This window comes from Xenopus laevis, chromosome 7L (genome assembly GCF_017654675.1).
Source record: "Xenopus laevis strain J_2021 chromosome 7L, Xenopus_laevis_v10.1, whole genome shotgun sequence".
In the NCBI taxonomy this organism is placed as follows: domain Eukaryota; kingdom Metazoa; phylum Chordata; class Amphibia; order Anura; family Pipidae; genus Xenopus; species Xenopus laevis.
The window spans coordinates 75,766,113-75,787,087 of NC_054383.1; the positions used below are offsets into that span (position 1 = coordinate 75,766,113).

The window sequence follows — 20,975 nt, forward strand, 5'->3', positions numbered from 1 at the left end:
GTTGTGTATGAAGATTCTCATTTCAGTTATGTTGTTGTGTATGAAGATTCTCATTAATCCAGGTCATGACATACAGTATCTAGTACAACGAAGTCAAAGGCAACTGGACTTTTATGGTGGATCGATTGTATTTAACGAACGATCGATCTCGGATCGTTCGTCGCTGCACGACTATATCCGCACGTCTATGGCCAGCTTAAAGGCACGCGCTAAGATTTGCGGAGATTTAGTTGCCTCACGAGGAAACTTCGGGCGACTTCGGAAAATGAAGTGCTCAGAGTGCCATCCTGCCGACGATTTCAATTCTAGACAGGCAGGAAGGCTTTTCGGGGAGATTAGTCTCAGAAGAAGAGGTGATTTGTCGCCATGTGACTAAATCTCCCGAATCTTACCATGTGCCCTTACCCTTAGAGTTTCTTGAAAAAACCCACCACTCATCCAAGCGGCTTCTTCAGTTCAATGGAGTGGTAGGGAATTCCCCTGCATTTGAAACCTTGAGGGTAGTAAAGTCAAAGACATCCAATCACAATGGTTCCATTGAACTTCAGTAAGGTGTTGGCTGAAAGTCACAGATGTGTGAAAGTGTGGTTCAGTCACAATGGTACCATGATTCTCATTGAGGCAGGTGTTAATCTTTCAATGTACATGACTGGAAGTGTGTTGCCTTTGACTTAGTTCTACTAGATACTGTTATGCATTATTGTTATCGTCACTGTTTCCAATTTCCCCATGTTTAATTGGGCTTCACCTATGGCTATAAATTAGACAGGCCACCGCCATGTGTCTTCCAAGTATGTAACGTAGGCATTTCACTTGCGAGCCATTTTGGGACTATACTAAATTCACACAATAGTATGTTGGAGGAAATAGCTGTTGCTTTCATATATGTCACTGGCACTTTTTAAACCTTTTACATTGTAGTGATCAGGTCATTAGGGTACATAAATGTGATGAGGACAACAGTAGTACATCGATCTTTCCTGAACCATTGCATAACATGTTGCAGTTGTGTTGCTAAATAATATGCCCACCATTCTGGAAGGAGCTCCTAAATTAACTAACTAATCATACAAGTAGTTGCCTTTGTCTTAGCTTTACTACCTGCTAATGAAGTCCAGTTTCTCATCATGAGAGTTAAGGTGCTGCTGGAGCTGCTCAGAACTCATGAAACGACGATTGCACTCATAACATGGCCAATTCTTCTCTTGTTCACGAAGAACTAATAGAAAAAGGAGAGACTTTAATGTGACCTCTTTCTATCAAGATTTTAATACAACATGAACGATGAACGATTGTATAACTGAAAATGTAAAAGTTCAAAACGCAGAAAATTTATAAAACTTTATGGGTCATTTACATTTACTAAAGCACTATGGGAGCAAGAGTGTGCCAATTGTGGCCTGCCTCTTTAGCACTTTCCACACTGTGTTCTGCTTTGTAAATAACTCCTCGTTTACCAATTATATTAGAATATAATTTATATATATATATATATATATATATATATATATATATATAAAATCAGCAAACAAATGTAATAGATTTAATGCTGATAAAACAGTGGGAGAAGTGAGGAAACTGTAATAAAAATGAAGTGGGTATTGGGTGAAACAGAGCGTAGGATAAATATGTACTTTATTTTAATATAAATTGTTGAATTATATGGGAAAACCTCAGGTGCAGTATTTGTATAAAATGTATATTTCACTCCTATCACAGAGCTGTAAAAACATACTAATAACGAATACCCCTTTGCATTAATTTGGTTTTCTTACCCTTTCTTTCTTCCTGTGTTATATCATGAATCTTTTGATTTACATATTCTGCATAAGAGGCAGCATACCACACCTGAAAATACAAAAAACAATATTCAGTACAAATCTGACACTTCCATGCATTTAGGATGGTATTATAATCTAAAACTGTCTAGTTTAAGAAGCTAAATACATTTATAGACTGTTGGTTGTTAAATGATAAAGCACTTCCCTTTTTTTCCCCCAAGTTTACAGAAAGGAACATACTAATAGTAAAAGAAAATTAGTGCCAGAAATACAGCACTACAAAATTAAACACAAGTGTATGTTTTTTTCCATCTGTGGTAGGTAGTTAGAGTAAAGCTGGCCATATATCTGGCAGCTTTGATTTTACTGCTGGATCCATGGCCACATCTGTACGTTGATGAGATCCTCATCCAGACAGTCTGTCTAGCCCAAGAGCCAGATGACTGGATCAGCCCAATATTGCCCCACCTTGAGGTGGGCATAACAGTTAAAGATCCACTTGTTTGCAACCACTAGGCAGGCAGCCGGGGCGAGGACCACATCACCTCTCAGATCAAGCCTGTCTGATTGATATTTATATATTTTAAGCCAGATATTGGTCAGGCAAGCGCTTCAGGTGGCACCATACATAGGCCAAACAGCTGTAGACTCAGTCCAGAAGAGTGCTAAAGCAGGCAGGCAAGTGACAAAACACCCAAAAATAAATCTTTTACGCCTATGAGACAACCCCCTCCTACCCTCATGAATACATATATTCATGGCGATGGCTGAAGGTCTCTGTTCTCTGAAATGGAGCACAGAGATTTGCATCAATTCAGGGAGAAAAGAAGGCAGTGAACATGGATGACTGCACCCAAAAAATAAATGTGGAAAAGGTAATAAAAGAGTGCAGTAAATATATTAAATAGACAGTACATTTCCATGAACTTCATGCATATACTGCACTTAATTAAGGGAAACCTATTGGTAGTACTTCCTATAGACATTTCTGAAGCAAAAAAATGTCTCAAAATAAGAAAGGAAAGTTATTCAAAATGCTGTGTCATAAAAACATGAAATAAGTATATGCATATAATAAAAATAACAAACTTTGCATAACAAAAGGTTAACTGGTCTTTTACCTTTAGCTCCTGCTTGGGTTCAATGTTCTTAATTGTGGTATAATATATGTGCTGACCATACTGATATGCTACTAGGTTCTGTTCTAAGTGATTTTGTGCTGGCCGTACAAACATCATCCAGTTACAAAGGCTCTCTTCAGATAGCTCAAACCAACGATCCTCCTGAAATGCCCCTTCAGAGTCAACAGGGCTGTTCAATGCTACCTGGAAATAGGAACAAACAGGGCCATAAGCAATTTGAAACATTTTGCGTGCTGCATATTTAGTAGCTTACATATGTTGCACCAAAATGTCTGAGACTGGCCTAATTCCATTCTTTGTGCATATTTTCAAAACATTTCTGCAAACATTTGCCAGGCGATTGTTCCCAAGAAATGCAAACTGCCGTTTCATATAGGGCAATGCAAGGTGATCCTAATGTTTGGGCCCACATTCTGAACTACTGAAAAATTATGGCCAAAACACCTGAAATTGTCTTGGCCATTGCCCTTAAAGTTTATAACATACTGTAACAATAATGTATCTTCTACAATTAGCAAACAGTAAACTAAAGCAATTTTAATTGTGTTGTAGCTCAGTAAATTCAGCAGCAACAGCATTCTATAATAGGGGAATGTCAATGAAAGAATGGGGGAGAAAAAATGACACTACTGTGATACAACAGAAAACTGGACAAAATGCCCCAAGAAACAAGAAAACAGATAAGAAACAGCAATAGGCGAAAAGAGCAGTTGATATTGTGGCACAAAAGAGGAGAAAACTATTTAAATTGCAGAAAAGTATGAGAAAGACTAAAACAGTTTGAAAAGAGAAGTTGTTGGTATAACAGAAGAATTCTGAAAAATAAATATTTTAAATTAGTTTAAGAATTAGACATATGCCTTTCTACACAAGTTCAAATGGCATACATGTTGTGTCTGTACTTTCTCCCTCTGTAAAAGCAGCGGTTGGACTTTAAAATTAGATGTGGTCTGAAAAATGCTGATCCCTGAAACATGCAGGCTGACCAGGTTGAACCAAAACCCCTCAGGTCCCATTGGTTGGGTAGGCTTGAGTCCCTTCTTTTTGGTGATGTAACTGTGCAAACCCCTCCCCTTTGGTGGCTGATCCCATCCATTTCCATCATCAGCAGCAGCAGAGGGGAGTCAGGCCAGGTGCAGCCTGATCTGGAAAATGTACAAACTTCTCATCAATACTGGGAATATTATGACCCTCAATAACTTAAACATATATTAGGATGGCACTCTGGTAGATAAAGAATGGTACTTTGTATTTAGTAGGCTGCTAAGGACACACAAGGCCTAATGCATTTTGGGCGTATGGCCCAAGTCATAGGGCATACAGCTGTTCATCTGATAAACACAATAAATGGTCTGCCCAAGCCTCCCAGTAATGTAGTCTTTGGGTAAATGCCATTAACAGATCTAGTCATAGGTGATAAGGTCAAAAAGCTAAATTTCCCACATAGGACCAGCATTAAGATATTTGAATTAGTCTGTGCAACAAATATTTCTTTGCACTAATGATTTCATCTCAAAAGTTGTGACGGTACTACTGGGAGGCTGCAAGCTATATATATATTGCTTGAGCTTGGTTAATGAATAAATAATCTTATTATTGCAGTGTATGAAGGGTGAAATTATAGCCTGAAAAAATAGACATTTTATGATCATATTTACAATGCCTTGCAATAATATTCAGACCATTAAACATTTTCTGATTTTACTGAATAATAATCTTCACTGAAATGTTATTATGTGTGACATATTTATTGTAAAGCAGTGAAACTGAAGTATTCAATGTCCATATTTCATATTTTGTAGAGCTACCAATGTCCGTGATAACTGTTTTTTAACTGTTTTTTATCAATCACATCTCACATCTGGTACTATCATGATTTTAATCATCGGGAACTTCTGTGAAAAGGTTTGTAAATATAACCAAATACTGCCTTTTTAACACGTGGCACATGTATTTTAACATGTATTTATGTCAATTATTCTGCAAGTACAAATGTAAGTGCATTGCAGAGTGTAAAATTATGGTGTTCCCTCAAATTTGCATCCTTCCCAGAAGCAGAAACCTGGGCTAGGTTAGGAGTGAAATGCATTGACCATTTATACACAAATGGAGAATTACACACACTACCCTCCCTACAGCAGGGGTTTTTTCCACCCGACCTGTCACAATTTCGATATGCGCAGATTACACATTTATGTGCAGCACAGTTCCCACAACCACCACAAATAAGTAATCAGATATAGAACTCCTCATAACCCACCCGATGCAAATCTATATTGCTCTGAAACACTTTATCACCAAGAGGTATGGCCTAGGGTGAAAGTCAAATGGGAATCCAGCAGGGTACAACTAGATCCCGATCATTGGGAAGAAATTATAGATAGTTTATTTCAACCCTTAGTAAGCACAAGGGACAAACTCATACAATTTAAAATTATGCATCAGACCTATCTTACTCCACAAAAATTGTATATTATGAGGGAAAGCAAATCTTCTAAATGTCCGAGATGTAAATCCCAGACAGCTAACTTTATACATCTAATGTGGGACTGCCCTTGCATTCAGAAATTCCGGCAAAATGTCATGGAATTTATGGGAGCAGTACTGGACTTACCACAAATACTCAATACACCCGGACTCCCCGGTGCCCAGAACAAATAAAGACAATTACTGAGACTGCTTCTCTTCTATGCCAAAAAAAAACATCGCTTTACATTGGATGGGACCATTACCGCAACTGGATTACCCTAATTAACTCACAATTGGAACTATACAAACTTACCTATTTGGCCAGAGGATGCCCAAAGACTTTGAAAATATTTGGTCTCCTTGGCTAGACTCACCAGCCACAACTGTGCTTTGACTCTCCAGCTCTTCTCTCCTTTCCTATACACTTCTCTATTTCTAAGTCATTAAAACAATAAAAATAACCTTTAAAAAAAAAAATGATGGTGTTAAAACTGCATTTTAGCCTTTTACACCATTTTTAATTCCAGATATTTTTGTAGCCTGAGTTTGTCCAAGCGATATCAATGAGTAGTGTAAAATAATAATAATGTAATTATTATTGACACATATTATATATTAATACAACCAACCTTTAGATGAATGTAACTATCTTTCAGCTCTGTCTTTTTCACCAGAGGCCCTTCCAAAGGACCAAACTGTGTTCGTTTTGGAATGCGACGTTTTGAGTAGACTCCTCCTAAAAAACGATCAATGTAAAGTACTAAAGGCAGACTGGCTCGTGCCCTGGTGAGGACTGGGCGGTTGGGGATTGGATGAAGAGCACCATGCTTGGGGCACACTGATGGATGTGCATTATTGCATTCCTCACACCCTGCAAAAGAAACCAATTTTGAAAAATAGGAAACTATTGATACATATGTAACCTCTTTTTTTGGGTCTGCCTGCTGATATAATCTGCCTGGTAAAATGTGAAAGAGATTTTGGTGTTAGGGTTCTTGTTTATCAGTTAAATCCAACAGATCTCGTTTGTGACAGAACAAAGAATTATACATCAACACAAAATTGTTGAATGTGCAACGCTGATTAAAATTACATTTTGGTAAAAAATTATAAAAGGATTTTACATTCATAACATAATGGCTTACAGAGATCATTTGGATCAAAAGGATGTGGAGGTTCTCCTTCCCAATCGTCTTCATCAGAATCATCCCCATCTTCATCCTCCTCTTCCTCATCCTCCTCATCATCCTCATCGTCATCCTCATCATCATCTTCTTTTGCATCTGAATGAGCATTAGAATTCATATTTGTTGAGTTGTCTGCACCCTCCATAGGAGGCAATCTATGATCATGCACCGTCAGTGATGCCTGAAAAGAAAAACAAAGATATAATATTGAAACCAGATTATAAAACGAAAGAACATTCTATGTGTGTCGGGATTTGTGTAGATCACTGTAGTAAGAATAATAAAACAAGTAATCAGACAAATGTTAATATGGACAAATAGAGATGTACGATTGAAATACAAACTTGTTTTTTATGTGTTCCAAAACAGAGTGGAGAGACATGCAGCAAATAATTTAGGCTGAAAGGAAGGGTACAAAGTGCAAAAATGTTGCACCTGTTTTTCACACTTTGCACCCTGACCTCCCAGAAAAAAACACTGTATGTAAATATATGTATATGTAAATAATTTGATGTGTTGTTATTGGTTAATCATGGGATGGGGGTGGCACATGTACACGCCCCATTTCCTCACTTGGAAAGGATTGTTGATGGTGTAACACGGGGCTTGATAAAGGGCCTGGTAGGCTCGAAACTTTGCCTTTTTGTATGCTATGGGCTAAATAAACTCTGCATTTGAGCACTTTTGCAAATTCAACAGTGTGCTGCTGGATTTTTTCAATTTCAGTTGATAACTATCCCCAATTCTAAAATTATATAAAGTGTGAATGCACTTCCAGTTAAAATAATACTTTGCTACTTACTCTATTTACCTGGGACACTGGATCTAATGACATTGTCTGTGCAGATTCTGAGACTCCACTTAGAACAGCAAGATTGGCAGCATTCACGCTTTGATTAGCAGGCAAAAGAACAGTCACCTATAAAAAATGTGTCCCAACTATATTAAATAGGCAGTGACATCAGCAATTTAAAATAATGTCACTTAAAGATTGTATACATTTGTACAGCATCTGAACGAAATGACATGCAATAAAGTATAATTTACAGAGTAGAGTGTGGGAATCACAGACCACAGCAGATTAACTGCAGTTACATTTTTATTTTTGCATCCCTTGATGCCCAAAACAGGTCATGTGGATAGAAATTATAGAAACTATCATATAATAAACATTTCAAATAAAACTCCAGTGGGAGAAAAAAAATGTTGCCGGTTAAAAAAAATTTCACATGTCAAAAAAAAAAAAAAAAAGTTTTTTTCAGAGGAATTATTAAAACGTTCATGTTTTTTTTTCATAAATAACATACCATTCAAATTATGAATAAAATTGAATTTATTAAGAGTTTAAAAAAATTTCACATTACAATAAAATTCGATCTTTGATAAAATAACCCCCTTAGGGTGACAACACACAGAGTTACTAGTAGTAGCTACTAGTCACTGCTACAAAATAGACAATATTTGCTAAGACAATAAAGTATGTTTTAGTAACTATTCTCAGTATTGTCTATGGCAGGGTATTTTGTAGCCACAAGCTACAAGTGTGAAGTGGATTAGTAAATTACTACCAATCTATCTCAACAAAATTGCAAATATTGCCCGAAGTAAGACTGACAACTGAAGTAGACCATACAGGCCAGAAGGTTCCTTTAATCCTCTAAAACAGGGTTCCCCAACCTTTTTTACTCATTAGCCACATTCATATATAAAAAGGATTAGGAAGAAACACAAGCATAAAAAAAGTTCCTTGAGTAGGCATATAAGGGATGTGGCCCCTATGTGGACTGGTAGCCTACAGGAGGCTTTGCTTGGTAGTAAGCATGGTTTTTATGCAACCAAAACTTGCCTCCAAGCCAAATTCAAAAATATGCACCTGGTTTGAGGCCACTAGCAACATCCAAGGGATCAGAGAGCCACATGTTGCTCACAAGCCACTGGTTGGGGATCCCTGCTCTAAAACATGTTGCTTGCCAAAGACACTAAATTGTTTTTTGCAGTCAGTGATATATAGAAACAAACTGACAAAACTGACTAAATATGTTATGTTACATATTTAGCCCAATTCATTGGCATCATTCCAACCCCCTGTTCAATATATATTAAGTGTTTTTATTATGAAATATTAGCTGCCTAGACTCTCTGTCCCTGTTTTTCTGTCAATCTTCCAATTACTTTCTGCCCAGCAGTATTGTCAGGTGCCATGCTATTTGCATTAAAGGAGAACTAAAGCTTAACTAAAGAAGTAGGCTAGAAATGTTGTATATTATGTTTTGGTTTTCTGTAACAGCCCAAGGCAACCACAGTCCTTTAGCAGTGAAGATCTGTGCCCACAAAGATGCCCCAGTAGCTCCCCATCTTCATTTCTGCTGATTCGCTGCACATGCTTTGTGCTGCTGTCACTTACTGAGCTTAGGGACCCACTCACTATATACCGTACACATAGATTATAAATGTCACAATATAAGGCTGATTAGTAATTAATACAGATAATTACTAGATGGCAGCACAGAAAACAGTGCAACTAGAATAAGAATTTAATAATCAGCCCTGTAGCATCATCTTATATTACAGGCCAACCTCATTTTCTGCTTGATGATTTGCAACGACCCCTTAGCTTCTCAACAGCTGCTCAGAACCCACTGAGCATGTGAGTGCTGCAGACACTTTCCAAGATGGTGACTTCCTGTGACAGGTTTAAAGTCCTGGATCATTGCTGCTATTGAGAAGCTGAAACTTTAGGCTGGTGCAATAAGTTCAATATATAAAATATGGCATTTGTAGCCATATTCATTTTCAGGGTTTAGTTGTCCTTTAAAGCAACAGAAATCAATACCAATAATTTTTACATTACAGAAATAATGAAGGCAAAAAGCATACAGCATGCTGATGGGGTTTAAAAATGTCAAAAATGCAATCTAATAGGATGGTAGGTATATAAATAATAAAGTGTCACCTGCTGTGTGGTAGCATCTTGCTGTACATAGGCAACCTGAGGCTGGTCTGTAAAGAGAGTCTGTAGAAAAACAAAAATAACCAGTGAAACGTGGAATGTAGTTACGAAGTGTTATTATGATAGTGGTGAAGACCATTCAGTACTCAGACACATGAAAAAGTTGACAATCACCATCAGCCTAATGTAAAAATTGATACACATATTTATAACATGATGCCTATGTAGCTGAACACCTCATGATAACAGACATTAAGGGATTTGCTTACAATAAATAAACCAGGTATCTATGCTACATATCTGTACAATAACTTGCAAACACTCGTAAACCTGGGTTCAATTCCAGCCAGGGAACTATCTGCAAGGAGGTTTTGTATGTTATCTCTATGCTTGTGTGGGTTCTACTGCATACCCCAGTTCCTCCCACACTCCAAAAACATACATGTAGGTTAATTGGCTACTACTGAAATTGGCCCTAGTATGTGTGAATGTGACAGGGACTTAGACTGTACGCTCCACTGGGGCAGGGACTAATGTGAAAAATGTATACTTTCTGTAAAGAGCTGCAGAATATGTTGGGCTATAGAAATATGTAATTATAATAACAATATGTAATGTTTAGTTTATTCGATTATTGTTGAAAAAAATGCTATATTTTTAAAGATTTTCTAGTAACATGAAGGAATATATTTAAAAAGTAACTAAAGTATCCAAAACATTTAGGAAACTTAGCATCACTGGTGGGAAATGGTGGGCAGCCCACACTGGCTCAAATGTGTAACTTCTTACACTGGACCAGCACTCTACCTCTATGGAAAACACACAAGCCTGGAGTACTTTTCAGCAGGGTCGGCGACAGCCAAGATTCTTTACCTACCCAGGCATCCCCTGCACCAAAATGAACCTTTCAGCCTTACTGCATGCGCAGTATAAAACTTTTCTGTCCACTTCTGTAATGTCTGATGTGGCATCAAGGTTATTAATCTGTATTGAAGATTAAGGAACATAAGGCTTTGCTCAGCAGCAAACACATCAAATTCCCTACGACTATCCCTATGGTTAAACACTTTCTTTATAATGGCATAATTGATTGTAGATGCCTTGATGTTTCATCACCATTCTGTAATGCAGGAGAAAGGAAGTCTCTGCAGTAGGAGCTTTCTTCAAGTTGATTAGGTCCCATTTGCTCTCAAACAGGTCTCCTTCAAAGGGAAGGACCAACAAAGTATATTTCCATGATTTGTCTGCTTGCTAGTGTTTGAGCTAGATAGTTCTCTTAGAAGCCTCACTTTGGTACTAGCTCTAGATAACCATTAAAAGAAGAAATGTGAAAGCACATCTGACTGGTGTAGTTTTCCTAAGGGACTGGCGTGGCTTTCTTTCCTCATCTTGCTAGGCATCCTCTGCAGCAGAAATATGCCCTGTACCAGTACGATATTTAAACTAGAAATGCACTGACCCAGGGTATCAGGTAAAAGGCTAAGTTAGTGGGGGTGCCTCACAAAGTGACACCACCATATATCTTTAGATTTCCTTGTCCTTTAACAGCATATGTAGATAACTCTATAAAGTATTCGAAAGTTAATTTTAAACTATTTAATGATTCATATAATTGATTTTGCTCATATTAGCTAGTAGATGCATTTTGTTTTAAACTTTAATACAGATTGCAAGACAAGTAACACAAATACCTGGTGTTAAAGCTTTTTAAGGTACCACCCATTATGGAATCCTATACACTGAATCTTTTAGTAGTAGTCTGTTTTGTACAGTCAGGGTTTCTGACAGTTTTAATAAAATAAATGTCATTGCTAGCGTCTTTAGCAAATGGGAACATTTTGTCTGGACCATATAACAACAAGATAAGGAGAAGAAAAGACTTGAAACGTTGCAACCAAAAACACCACATTTGCACATGCTAAACATTTTTGCCATATTGATATAAACTAAATAGCATGACTCTAAACAGGGTTCAATGGCACAGAATTATTCTGTCATCAGCATTCATCTGTCTCCCTGTTGGTTAAAAAATGCCACCTTAAAGGAGAAGGAAAGTCGTTAACCACTTGGGGGTGCGAAATGTTAGGCACCCCCAAATGAATGTATTTACTTACCTGAAACCCAGGGCCAGTGCTCCTATCAGCAGAAAACTGCACCAGCCCGGGGTTATTCCAGCAAGCACCACAGAAACATTCTTTTCCGGCTTCTTCTGTCTTCTCACAGCTCCGCATGCACATTGGAGTGAAAAGCTGAACTCTAACCAAAAATTTGGCTTTTTCATTTTACTGCGCATGCGTCTGCTCCAGGAAATTTGAAGAAAGCTTAAACCCGGCCAGTGCAGTTTTCTGCTGATAGGAGCACCGGCCCGGGGTTTCAGGTAAGTAAATACATTCACTTGGGATGCCTAACATTTTGGCACCCCTAGTGGTTAACAACTTTCCTTCTCCTTTAAGTTAATTTAAAGATCATCCTACAAAAGTGTGCCATGCAGCATTTACCCATGGATATGTAGCCTCACATTATATATTATTACCTTTTAATCAAGCATAATAGCGTAATGGAATGTACAATCTACACAATGTTAGCAATGATGAAATACAATTATAAACAACAATATGCAGAAGCAGATGCATATACATAAATATATATTCTTTGCCCCCATGTTTTATAAATGATTACATTCTCTGAAAAGATATATGTTTTAAATATAGAAAGGTGAAGCCCACCAACCAGAATCACTATATTTCTTGTTTGGTGGTCCCAATACTTTTTGGCTAGATCAGCAGCAGGAACAGTAACACGAAAAATTCCAAGTGTTTTAAAGTAATTAAAATATAATATACTTTCTCTGCACTGGTACAACTAGTATGTTTGTCTTAGAAACATTACTATAGTTTATATAAACAAGCTGCTGTGTAGCCATGGGGGCAGCAAATCAAAGCATAGTTTACATAGCAGATACACAATGCACCATGTAGAATACCATTGTATTTTATTACATAGCTTACCGGTATCTGTTATCTGCTGAGTAGACTGTGCCTTTTCTCCTTTTTTAGCTTGAAAGTCTGCCCCCATAGCTATGCAATAGCCTATTTTCAAAAACTATAGTTGTCTTTCTAAAATAACATATAACTTTTACCATAGCAACAGTATATTATATCCTAAATACTTTAAAATGCTTGTATTTTTTGATGTGACTGCCCCCAGTTATGTTGCTGCAGTTCTATTTTTTGAATAGAACTATTTTATATTGCTGTACAGTGCTTTGCCCTCAAGGAGCGCTATATAAATAAAAATATACATACATACATAGGAATTTAAACAAAAATATATGTAGTGCCCACACCAACCAAAAAAATAAATAAAAAAAAGTTGTAAGTTATAATTATCTATATGACCCAACTAGCTTTATAATGCCATGTCTCTGGGGATAGCCAGTCTGTAAACGCAAGAGTGGAGAGGGAGGCACAAATAAACATTTTAAAAGGAAGGTACAAATCTGTTATATATATCCATAGGACCACATACCAGGGAGATAATTAAAGGGTTGTTAAGATTTATTTTATTAAAATATGCAAAATGTAGGGACATTTAAGGAATATGATTATTTGGAATGCGCATGCTATGAAAAGTGAGCTCATGATTTTCTTACGTGTACTATATTTTTAGTATAATAATTAAGCTCAGATGTGCTCCCATGACTCTCAATTATCTCATTTACTAGTTCAGTGTGAAAAGTGCAATTTTTTACCAACAATGCAATGTTTTTCTCCAAAATTCCTGCATAACTGGCCACAAGACGGCAGTGCACCTGACACAGTTGTGGCTGACACTTTAAAACAGTCGCAGTTGCACATGGGTATTAACATGATTCAAAGGTAATTGCTCTGAAAATGTTTGCTCTCCGATGTCACAATGACGTCTGCATGCCATTTTTTAGGCAAATGTCCTCACTTTGGACTGATTGGGTAGTAAGACTCTAGGAATGGAAGACAGGTCTTTGTCTGCTTTAAAGCGGTTTCTTCCCTGATGGCATATAACAGAGTGTATTCAGCTCCTTAAAGTTTCAACCCTTGAGCTACCACTACCTTCAAGGACAATAATCACACTGCATTTGATTAGAAAGAGTAGGTAAGACAGCAGAAGTGGTGCTAACTGCAACTATAGAGAAGTGGATAGAGTAGTTTGTTGCAGGTGACTTTAAATAATAGCATTTTATTTGACTGCAGCTGAGCTTGTGGGATGTAAATTACCGCTAACGGCTAATTATACCTGTGACCCATCTACTGGGTGAATATACACCAGCGTATGTTCGGATGTATCCACAGATGTAAACGATGAGGCATCTGCTGTGTATACGACCTGCTGCTGGGCACGATCTTGATCATCACTGTACACGATCTGAGCCACAGATCCACCATCAGGAACAAAATGTACCTGCAACAAAAGCAAATAAGTACCATATTAGCCCAAAAATCCTTGACATATTTTCTATTTCCACTGCAGTATTGTAGTTACTAAATACAATAACAAGGTTTTAGACTTGTAAATATATTTTATATATATATATATATATATATATATATATATATATATATATATATATATATATATATATATATATATATATATATTTATATTTTCTTAAATAATTATATTTAATGACTGTTAATTAAAAAAATAAAATAAAAAAAACGTATTTCTTGGTACAAAACGATAATTAAAAGATACCAAGACCATTAAAAGACCAGCAAACATAGCTCTTAATCATTCCATGTCGGATCACATATTATCAGTACACTCACATCCAGAGCTATAGCATAGAGAGTCAGGTGCTATGATTCTCACGATAATGCCTTGCAAATTTCAAACTTACATCAAAAAAATATTGTGTAAGCAAAAAACAAAATTGTATATAATGTCTTAACCCAAGGTGTCTAAAAGCTTTCAAAATAATGAATTACCTGAGCTGTATTTGAATGGTGCTCCGCAGAAGTAGGCCACACATGTGGACTTCCTTCCTTGGTGTCCATCATTGCTTAGCTTAATGCTCCCATATAGTGACAAAGTCGCTTTTTAATCTGTTCAAAATGATTCTCTTTGTACAGGCTGTGGATAAAATCACAAACATAGCTAAAAAGGAAAGAGAAATTATTACACAAACTAAATTGTTGTTATAGTTAAGGTATAACCAAATTAGACCTATAATATGACAGGGATAACATAAAATAAATTATTCCATTTACATTTAATTTTTTATTATATGTGGTTTTTGAGTTATTAAGTGTTTTATTTAGCAGCTCTCCAGTTTGCAGTTTCAGCAAACTGGTTGCTAGGGTCCAAATTATCCTAGCAACCATGCATAGCTTTAAATATGAGACTGGAATATGAATAGGAGAGGGCCTGAATATAAAGATAAGTAATAAAAAGCAGCAATAACAGTAAATGTGTAGTCTTACAGAGCATTTGTTTTTAGATAGGGTCAGTGACCCCCATTTGAAAGTTGAAAATAGTCAGAAAAAGAGGGCAAATAATCAAAAAACTATAAAAAAATACCAATTAAAAAGTTACTTAGAACTGGGAATTCTATAACATACTAAAAATCAACTTAAAGGTGAACTACCCCTTTAAAGGAGGGAAATCACATGGGGGGTCACATACCTGTACACTTTGTATAACTGTGGGATGTTTTTTTTTTATAACTGAATATCTTACTTTTAAGCATGTTTTTAAGCATGTTTCAGAAAAAAAAATTGATTTTTCAGGGTTAAATACATACATTAATACTGTACTATTCATAATATATAGACTATATAAGATAAATGCTCTATTGAGTTTCCACAAAAATTCAAGTTAAAAAAAAAAAAAAAAAAAATCGCAAATTTTTCCAGATTTATTAGACCCTACCCTGGAAATAGCTAGAATTCCGTAAATACACCATCAAAAACCTGTTGAGGTCATGTAGGAACAATTTACCCGAACAATTTAAGAGATTCGAGTTTTTTCATGCCGAATACTCGATTAATTCAAGTTTTTTCTTTGAAGGGACAGCAACATCAAAAAATGAAAGTGTTTTAAAGTAATAAAAATATAATGTATTGCCCTGAACTGGTAAAACTGCTGTGTTTGCTTCAGAATAACATTACTATTGTTTATATAAATAAGCCGCTGTGTAGCAATGGGGGCAGCAATTCAAAGGAGAAAAGGCTCAGGTTACACAGCAGATAGCAGAAAAGCTCTGTAGAACATAATGGTGTTATCTGTTATCCACTATTTCACCTGTTCCATATAGTCTGTCTTCAATTTCCGCCATTGCTACACAGCAGCTTGTTTATATGAACTATAGTAATGTTTCTGAAGCAAACAAGTTCTCTAAACTTCTCTAAAATTCGACCTTTGATAAATAACCCCCTAAAAGAATATACTGCATTTTCTGCAGTGCATCACTGTATGTAATAGAATAAACAGATAGCATTGGAGATAAAACATGTTTATGTCAAATGTAGGGATGCACCAAATCTAGGATTCGGTTCGATATTTGGCCAGGATTCAGCCATTTTCAGCAGGATTTGGTTGAATCCTTATTCCTGGCCGAACCTGAATCCTTAAAATCATGTGCCTTTTCGTCACAAAACAAAGAAGTTAAAAAAATAGTTTGCTGCGCACTTTGTGCGTTCGCTTTCTCCCTCCCCCTCACTGATTTGCATATGCAAATTCAGATTCGGTTCTTTTGGACCTTTATTATACAGATTTTTGTGTCTGGGTGACAGGTTCACTTTAAAGTTAAAGGGGTTGTTCACCTTCCGAACACTTTTTTCATTTCAGTTGTTTTTAGATTGTTCTCCAGAAAAATACTTTTTTCAATTACTTTCCATTATTTATTTTTTACGGTTTTTCCAAAATCTACGTTTAAAGTTGAATGTTCCTGTCTCTGGTGTCTCATTCTGGCAGCTCAGTAATTCAGGTGCAGACTCTAAACTGTTACAATTTTGCAACATTAAGTTGATACATTTCTCAGTATTAGCAACTATTGTATCAGCTGCCTGTAATGAAACCCAGAGATTCTGCTCAGTAGGGACAGATAAGAAATGTATTAACTAAATGTATCCAGTTAGAACAGTTTACAGGGTCGGCTTCCCAGAGCTGCTTCAGAAGGTGAAAAATGACACTTTACACTTCAATATTAGAATAACGGTGACACACAGAAAATAGAAAGTCATTGGAAAAAGTCGTTATTTCTGGTGATCTATCTGAAAACAACTAGTTGTTTGAAGGTGAACCACCCCTTTAACTGTTATAGAATGGCAAATTCTAAGCAACTTTAAAAATGGTCTTCATTATTTATTATTATTGAATAATTTGCCTTCTTCTTCTGACCCTTTCCAGCTTTCAAATAGGGGTCACTGCCCCATCTAAAAACAAATGCTCTGTAAGGCTAGAACTGTATTGTTATTGCTACTTTTTATTACTCGTCTTTTTATTCATGCCCTCTGCTATTCATATGCCTGTCTCTTAATCAAATCATTGCATGGTTGTTATGTTAATTTAGACCCTAGCAACCAGATTGCAGAAATTGCTGGAGATTTGCTGATGAATAAACAGCTAAATAACTCAAAAACCACAAATAAAAAATTAAAACCAATTGCAAATTATCTTTAAATCAAACTAAATTGCAACTCAAAGGTGTACAATCCCTTTAAGTTTTCCCTAATTTTTATGCAGTTATTTTGGTGGTTTCACCAATATATAATGCAGTTCCCTGATTTTACATCATTTTTTCCAGTTCCTTAGAAAAAAAAGTAAAATGGGGGTTCTACTGTATAGTGTAAGCTGCTGTTATTAGGTTTGAGGATATGTGCTTGTGGGTTTTAGGCAAATTGGTTAGCGTAACCAGATCAGAATCTCAGGAATCCCAGATTTTTTTTATGTATACCGCTCTAAATTAGAACACTGAAGCTATAATAGAATACTGTATGATTTGACTCTCTGTAGATCTCTTAGTATTAACTGGAATGCAACCTTCCAGAGTATATTTCTGGTCCCCATTCTGCACAAATGCTCCACTGATTTCTGTATTAAATCAGTTTTATATCATCTATGTTTTCAGCCCACTACATGGAATAAACTGGACAGAACTGATAGATATCACTGCTGTAAATATAAAGGAAGGAGAAAAACAGCAAGGAAAGAAGTAATAGAAAAATGTAGCACAGCCAATTCCTGCTGAAGCCTCCCACGCAAAAAGGGACACTTGCACCTGCTTCTGTGACTCATTATCTCAAGATACAGGGAATAAAACTACTGTGTTATTCTGCCGCATGATGAATTTTCTACAATGAGGTTGCAAGAAAAGATCCCACTGTTTCTTACACTTTAATAAAATGACTTCTCAACCATTTCCTTGATGTTAAAAGCTTTTATAAGAGCTTTAAGAGGTATTGATTTCTATGTAAGAGAGATAAAATTTAAAAAAAAATATATATATATATATATATATATATATATATATATATATATATATATATATATATATATATATATATATATTACACTGTATAAAATACAGGTCTGCCTTAATGTATATAAATTGTAGCTTTCATCGTCATTTTCAGACCACTTGCACTACACAGAAAAGAAAAGCGTGTTATGACACACATGGCACTTTGTTTTCCGAAGTCGCCTGAAGTTGCCTCACTTACCCTTAAGGGCAGAGACACACTCAGGGCAGAGACACACTCAGATTGGGGGAGATTTAGTCGACTGGCGACAAATTGCCTCTTCTTTGGGGTGACTAACCTCCCCGAACTGCCTCACACCGGCTACAATGTAAATTGCCGGCATGATGGCACTCAATTTGTTTTACGAAGTCGCCCAAAGCTTCCTCGTGAGGCAACATTGGAAAACGAAGCACACCCATTGCCATCCTGCCGCTGATTTACATTCTAGATGGTGGGAGGCAGTTCGGGGAGATTAGCCACCATGAAGGAGGGAATTTGTCGCTGGTCAACTAATCTCCCTGAATCTGAGCGTCTCTGCCCTAAGAACCACTTGTTTACTTTACCGAATATTCCTCGTGTGGCAACTTTGGAAAACGAATCACTCCAAGTGCCATCCCGCTGGCGATTTACATTCTAGCTGGCGGGAAGGCTTTTCGTGAAGATTAGTCACCTGAAAATGAGATTTGTCGCTGGGCGATTGATCTCCCCGGACTCATAGTGTGTCATGACCCCAAAACTGGGCAGGTTAGAAACCCCAGTCCAGCTGGCTGTCAAGAAGCCTGTACACAGGTCAATAAGCTGCAGACCCAGTCTGGAGTAGAAATTCCATTAATACCATCCAAATGGCAACCGTCATCTGGAGGGACCTAGTCAGTAGCTTTTAAGTAATTTCCCCCAAAATTGTGTTTGCAGGTATAAATTGCCTATTATCGTGGAATTTGAGTTATATGTTAATTAGATGTCTTATAACTCAGCCTGTTTTTTCCCCACTGGTTAAAATTACTAAATTGTTCCAAATGGATAAAATTATATTACATATCGGCCCCTATAAGTTTCGAACTCTAATGTATTAAATCTAGGTGGGCGACTTGGTTTAGGAATAGATGGAACCGAAAGAGATAATTTAAGATTGAAATAAGATGAATTTTCAGATGAGGCTTTAATGACTGAAACCAACTTCGATCCCACGTGTATCACAGGCCAAAGCTAAACTAGAGTTCAACCACACTACAGCACATACAACACCTGACAAAACAAAACTGGCGGGAGCCACAGAGAAATATAGCCAGCGGTCAGCCCCAAACCAAGGAAGGGGGGGGAGTGGAAAGCATGAGGTATATATCGCCCGAATGAGGCAGTATTATACTTTCTGAATTAATATAAATACTGATGCGTCATTACCCTGATATTCTACAAGATTTTCCGTCCTCTATAAACCATTACACATTCAGACCCAAGAGGGCAAGAAATTTCCCCCCCAGTTTATCGGGGTAAGATGCGGTGTCCCTACGGCTCCAAAGGGGCGGGGGTGGACTGTACCAACGCGGGTTATCTGCCGGGGCTATTAAAAACCACAGCGCCCGGAAAAGGGACCGCGCCAACCCTTTTCGAGCGGGCTAAGGGTCACTCCTACTTAAACAATTAAGTTATTGGTAATAACATAGTAAAGCATTAAAATGACATTTGCTACAAGGAAACAGAATCGCCATTTTGGGTGGGACTAAAACGACAACAACCCCCGTTCCAACCCAAAGCATTGAGCGAGATAGGGACGGCTATGTTACTAGAATCATTTCAAATGGGCATGGAAAGCCCTTACCTCGTTATTATCCCGCACGTTCTTACCTCGGAGAGTCTGTGATCTGCCCGTGAATCCATTTCTTCCTTCCTCGCTTCACATTTTTGAATTTAGATGATAATATCCAACCTGTTCTCACCTCAGAATGGTAGCTGCAGAGATGGTGGCTTTGCCTGTATTAACATATTCTGCCTGGCAACAGTTGAATTGCCGTTGTTGATTGGCCAGTTTATGCGAAGACTTGTTAAAAATAATTTCGACTTTTCAATCAAAACTGTTAATATGTTTTCAAAGCTAAATATACTACACATCATATTTAACGATCCGTTCATTTTAAACCGATCCTTTGTTATAATTTTAAGCGTATATGTCAATTTTCTTACGGCTTCGTCCATGAATAAGATTACTGACCAATCAGAAAACGCCTTAAATCCTCTACGTAAAATGAAGCGACGCTTACACTGCCCCCACTGGTTTGTTGGAGAAGTGCTGGGAAAAGGTGGGTGCATGGAAATCCTCTTCTAAATATTTCTAATAATTGCTGCTTAGCAAAATGTATCTTTTAGAAGTTCTACTGATTTTCTAAATGATCTGGCCACCTTATTTGATTATTAATATACTTAAAAAGTAAATTTTCACCGATGCACTTCAGATTGTGATATCACGCAAATACTGTGTCATTTTGCAGGCTTGGACTGGCTGTTTGGAAACTGTTTTAATTGCAGGTAAAAGCAACCCTTTTGAAATAAAAAATAACAAAAGTGGTATAAAGGTGATACCTTTATTGGCTAACTAATATGATCATAGCAAGCTTTCAGAACATTTTAGTTCCTTTTTCAAGCTGATTACAACATGGCCAGAACTAGGGGTAGGCAGAAGAGGCACGTGCCTAGGGCGCATAGGCACAGGGGTGCCAGGCACGTACCTCTTCTAAAACCTTCCCCTAGTTTGGACCGCCATGTTCAGAAGCGGAGCTAGTTTACGGTCTTCTGCGCATGTGCACGTCCTAGGCGCATGTGCACTCTCCATCTTCTGCCCGTCTCCCGACCTGCCAACAGGGCCGGAACTAGGGGTAGGCAGAAGAGGCAGCTGCCTAGGGCGCAACGATTAGGGGGCGCTGGGCAGCTACCTCTTCTGCCTACCCCTAGAC

General features: G+C 37.2%; 1 protein-coding gene across 9 annotated transcripts in view; it reads right to left on the reverse strand.

The window, feature by feature from the left end:
- The window catches only part of prdm10.L (PR domain containing 10 L homeolog), a 41,021-nt gene extending 20,918 nt beyond the window's left edge, over positions 1 to 20,103 (reverse strand). The window contains exons 1-10 of one of the 9 annotated variants that reach the window (XM_041569189.1): positions 19,873 to 20,103; positions 14,494 to 14,638; positions 13,802 to 13,966; positions 9,533 to 9,592; positions 7,382 to 7,498; positions 6,538 to 6,760; positions 6,022 to 6,263; positions 2,903 to 3,106; positions 1,776 to 1,848; positions 1,102 to 1,219 (exon numbers count right to left, since the gene is read on the reverse strand). In XM_041569189.1, the coding sequence (XP_041425123.1) occupies positions 1,102 to 1,219; positions 1,776 to 1,848; positions 2,903 to 3,106; positions 6,022 to 6,263; positions 6,538 to 6,760; positions 7,382 to 7,498; positions 9,533 to 9,592; positions 13,802 to 13,966; positions 14,494 to 14,565 (1,274 nt within the window). In that variant the 5' untranslated portion in view covers positions 14,566 to 14,638; positions 19,873 to 20,103. Of the gene's footprint in view, positions 1 to 1,101; positions 1,220 to 1,775; positions 1,849 to 2,902; positions 3,107 to 6,021; positions 6,264 to 6,537; positions 6,761 to 7,381; positions 7,499 to 9,532; positions 9,593 to 10,406; positions 11,073 to 13,801; positions 13,967 to 14,493; positions 14,663 to 19,428; positions 19,696 to 19,846 lie in introns of those variants that run through there. The other 8 variants (XM_041569190.1, XM_041569188.1, XM_041569183.1 and 5 more) reach the window with 8 other exon arrangements.
- Positions 20,104 to 20,975: the final 872 nt, after the last annotated feature.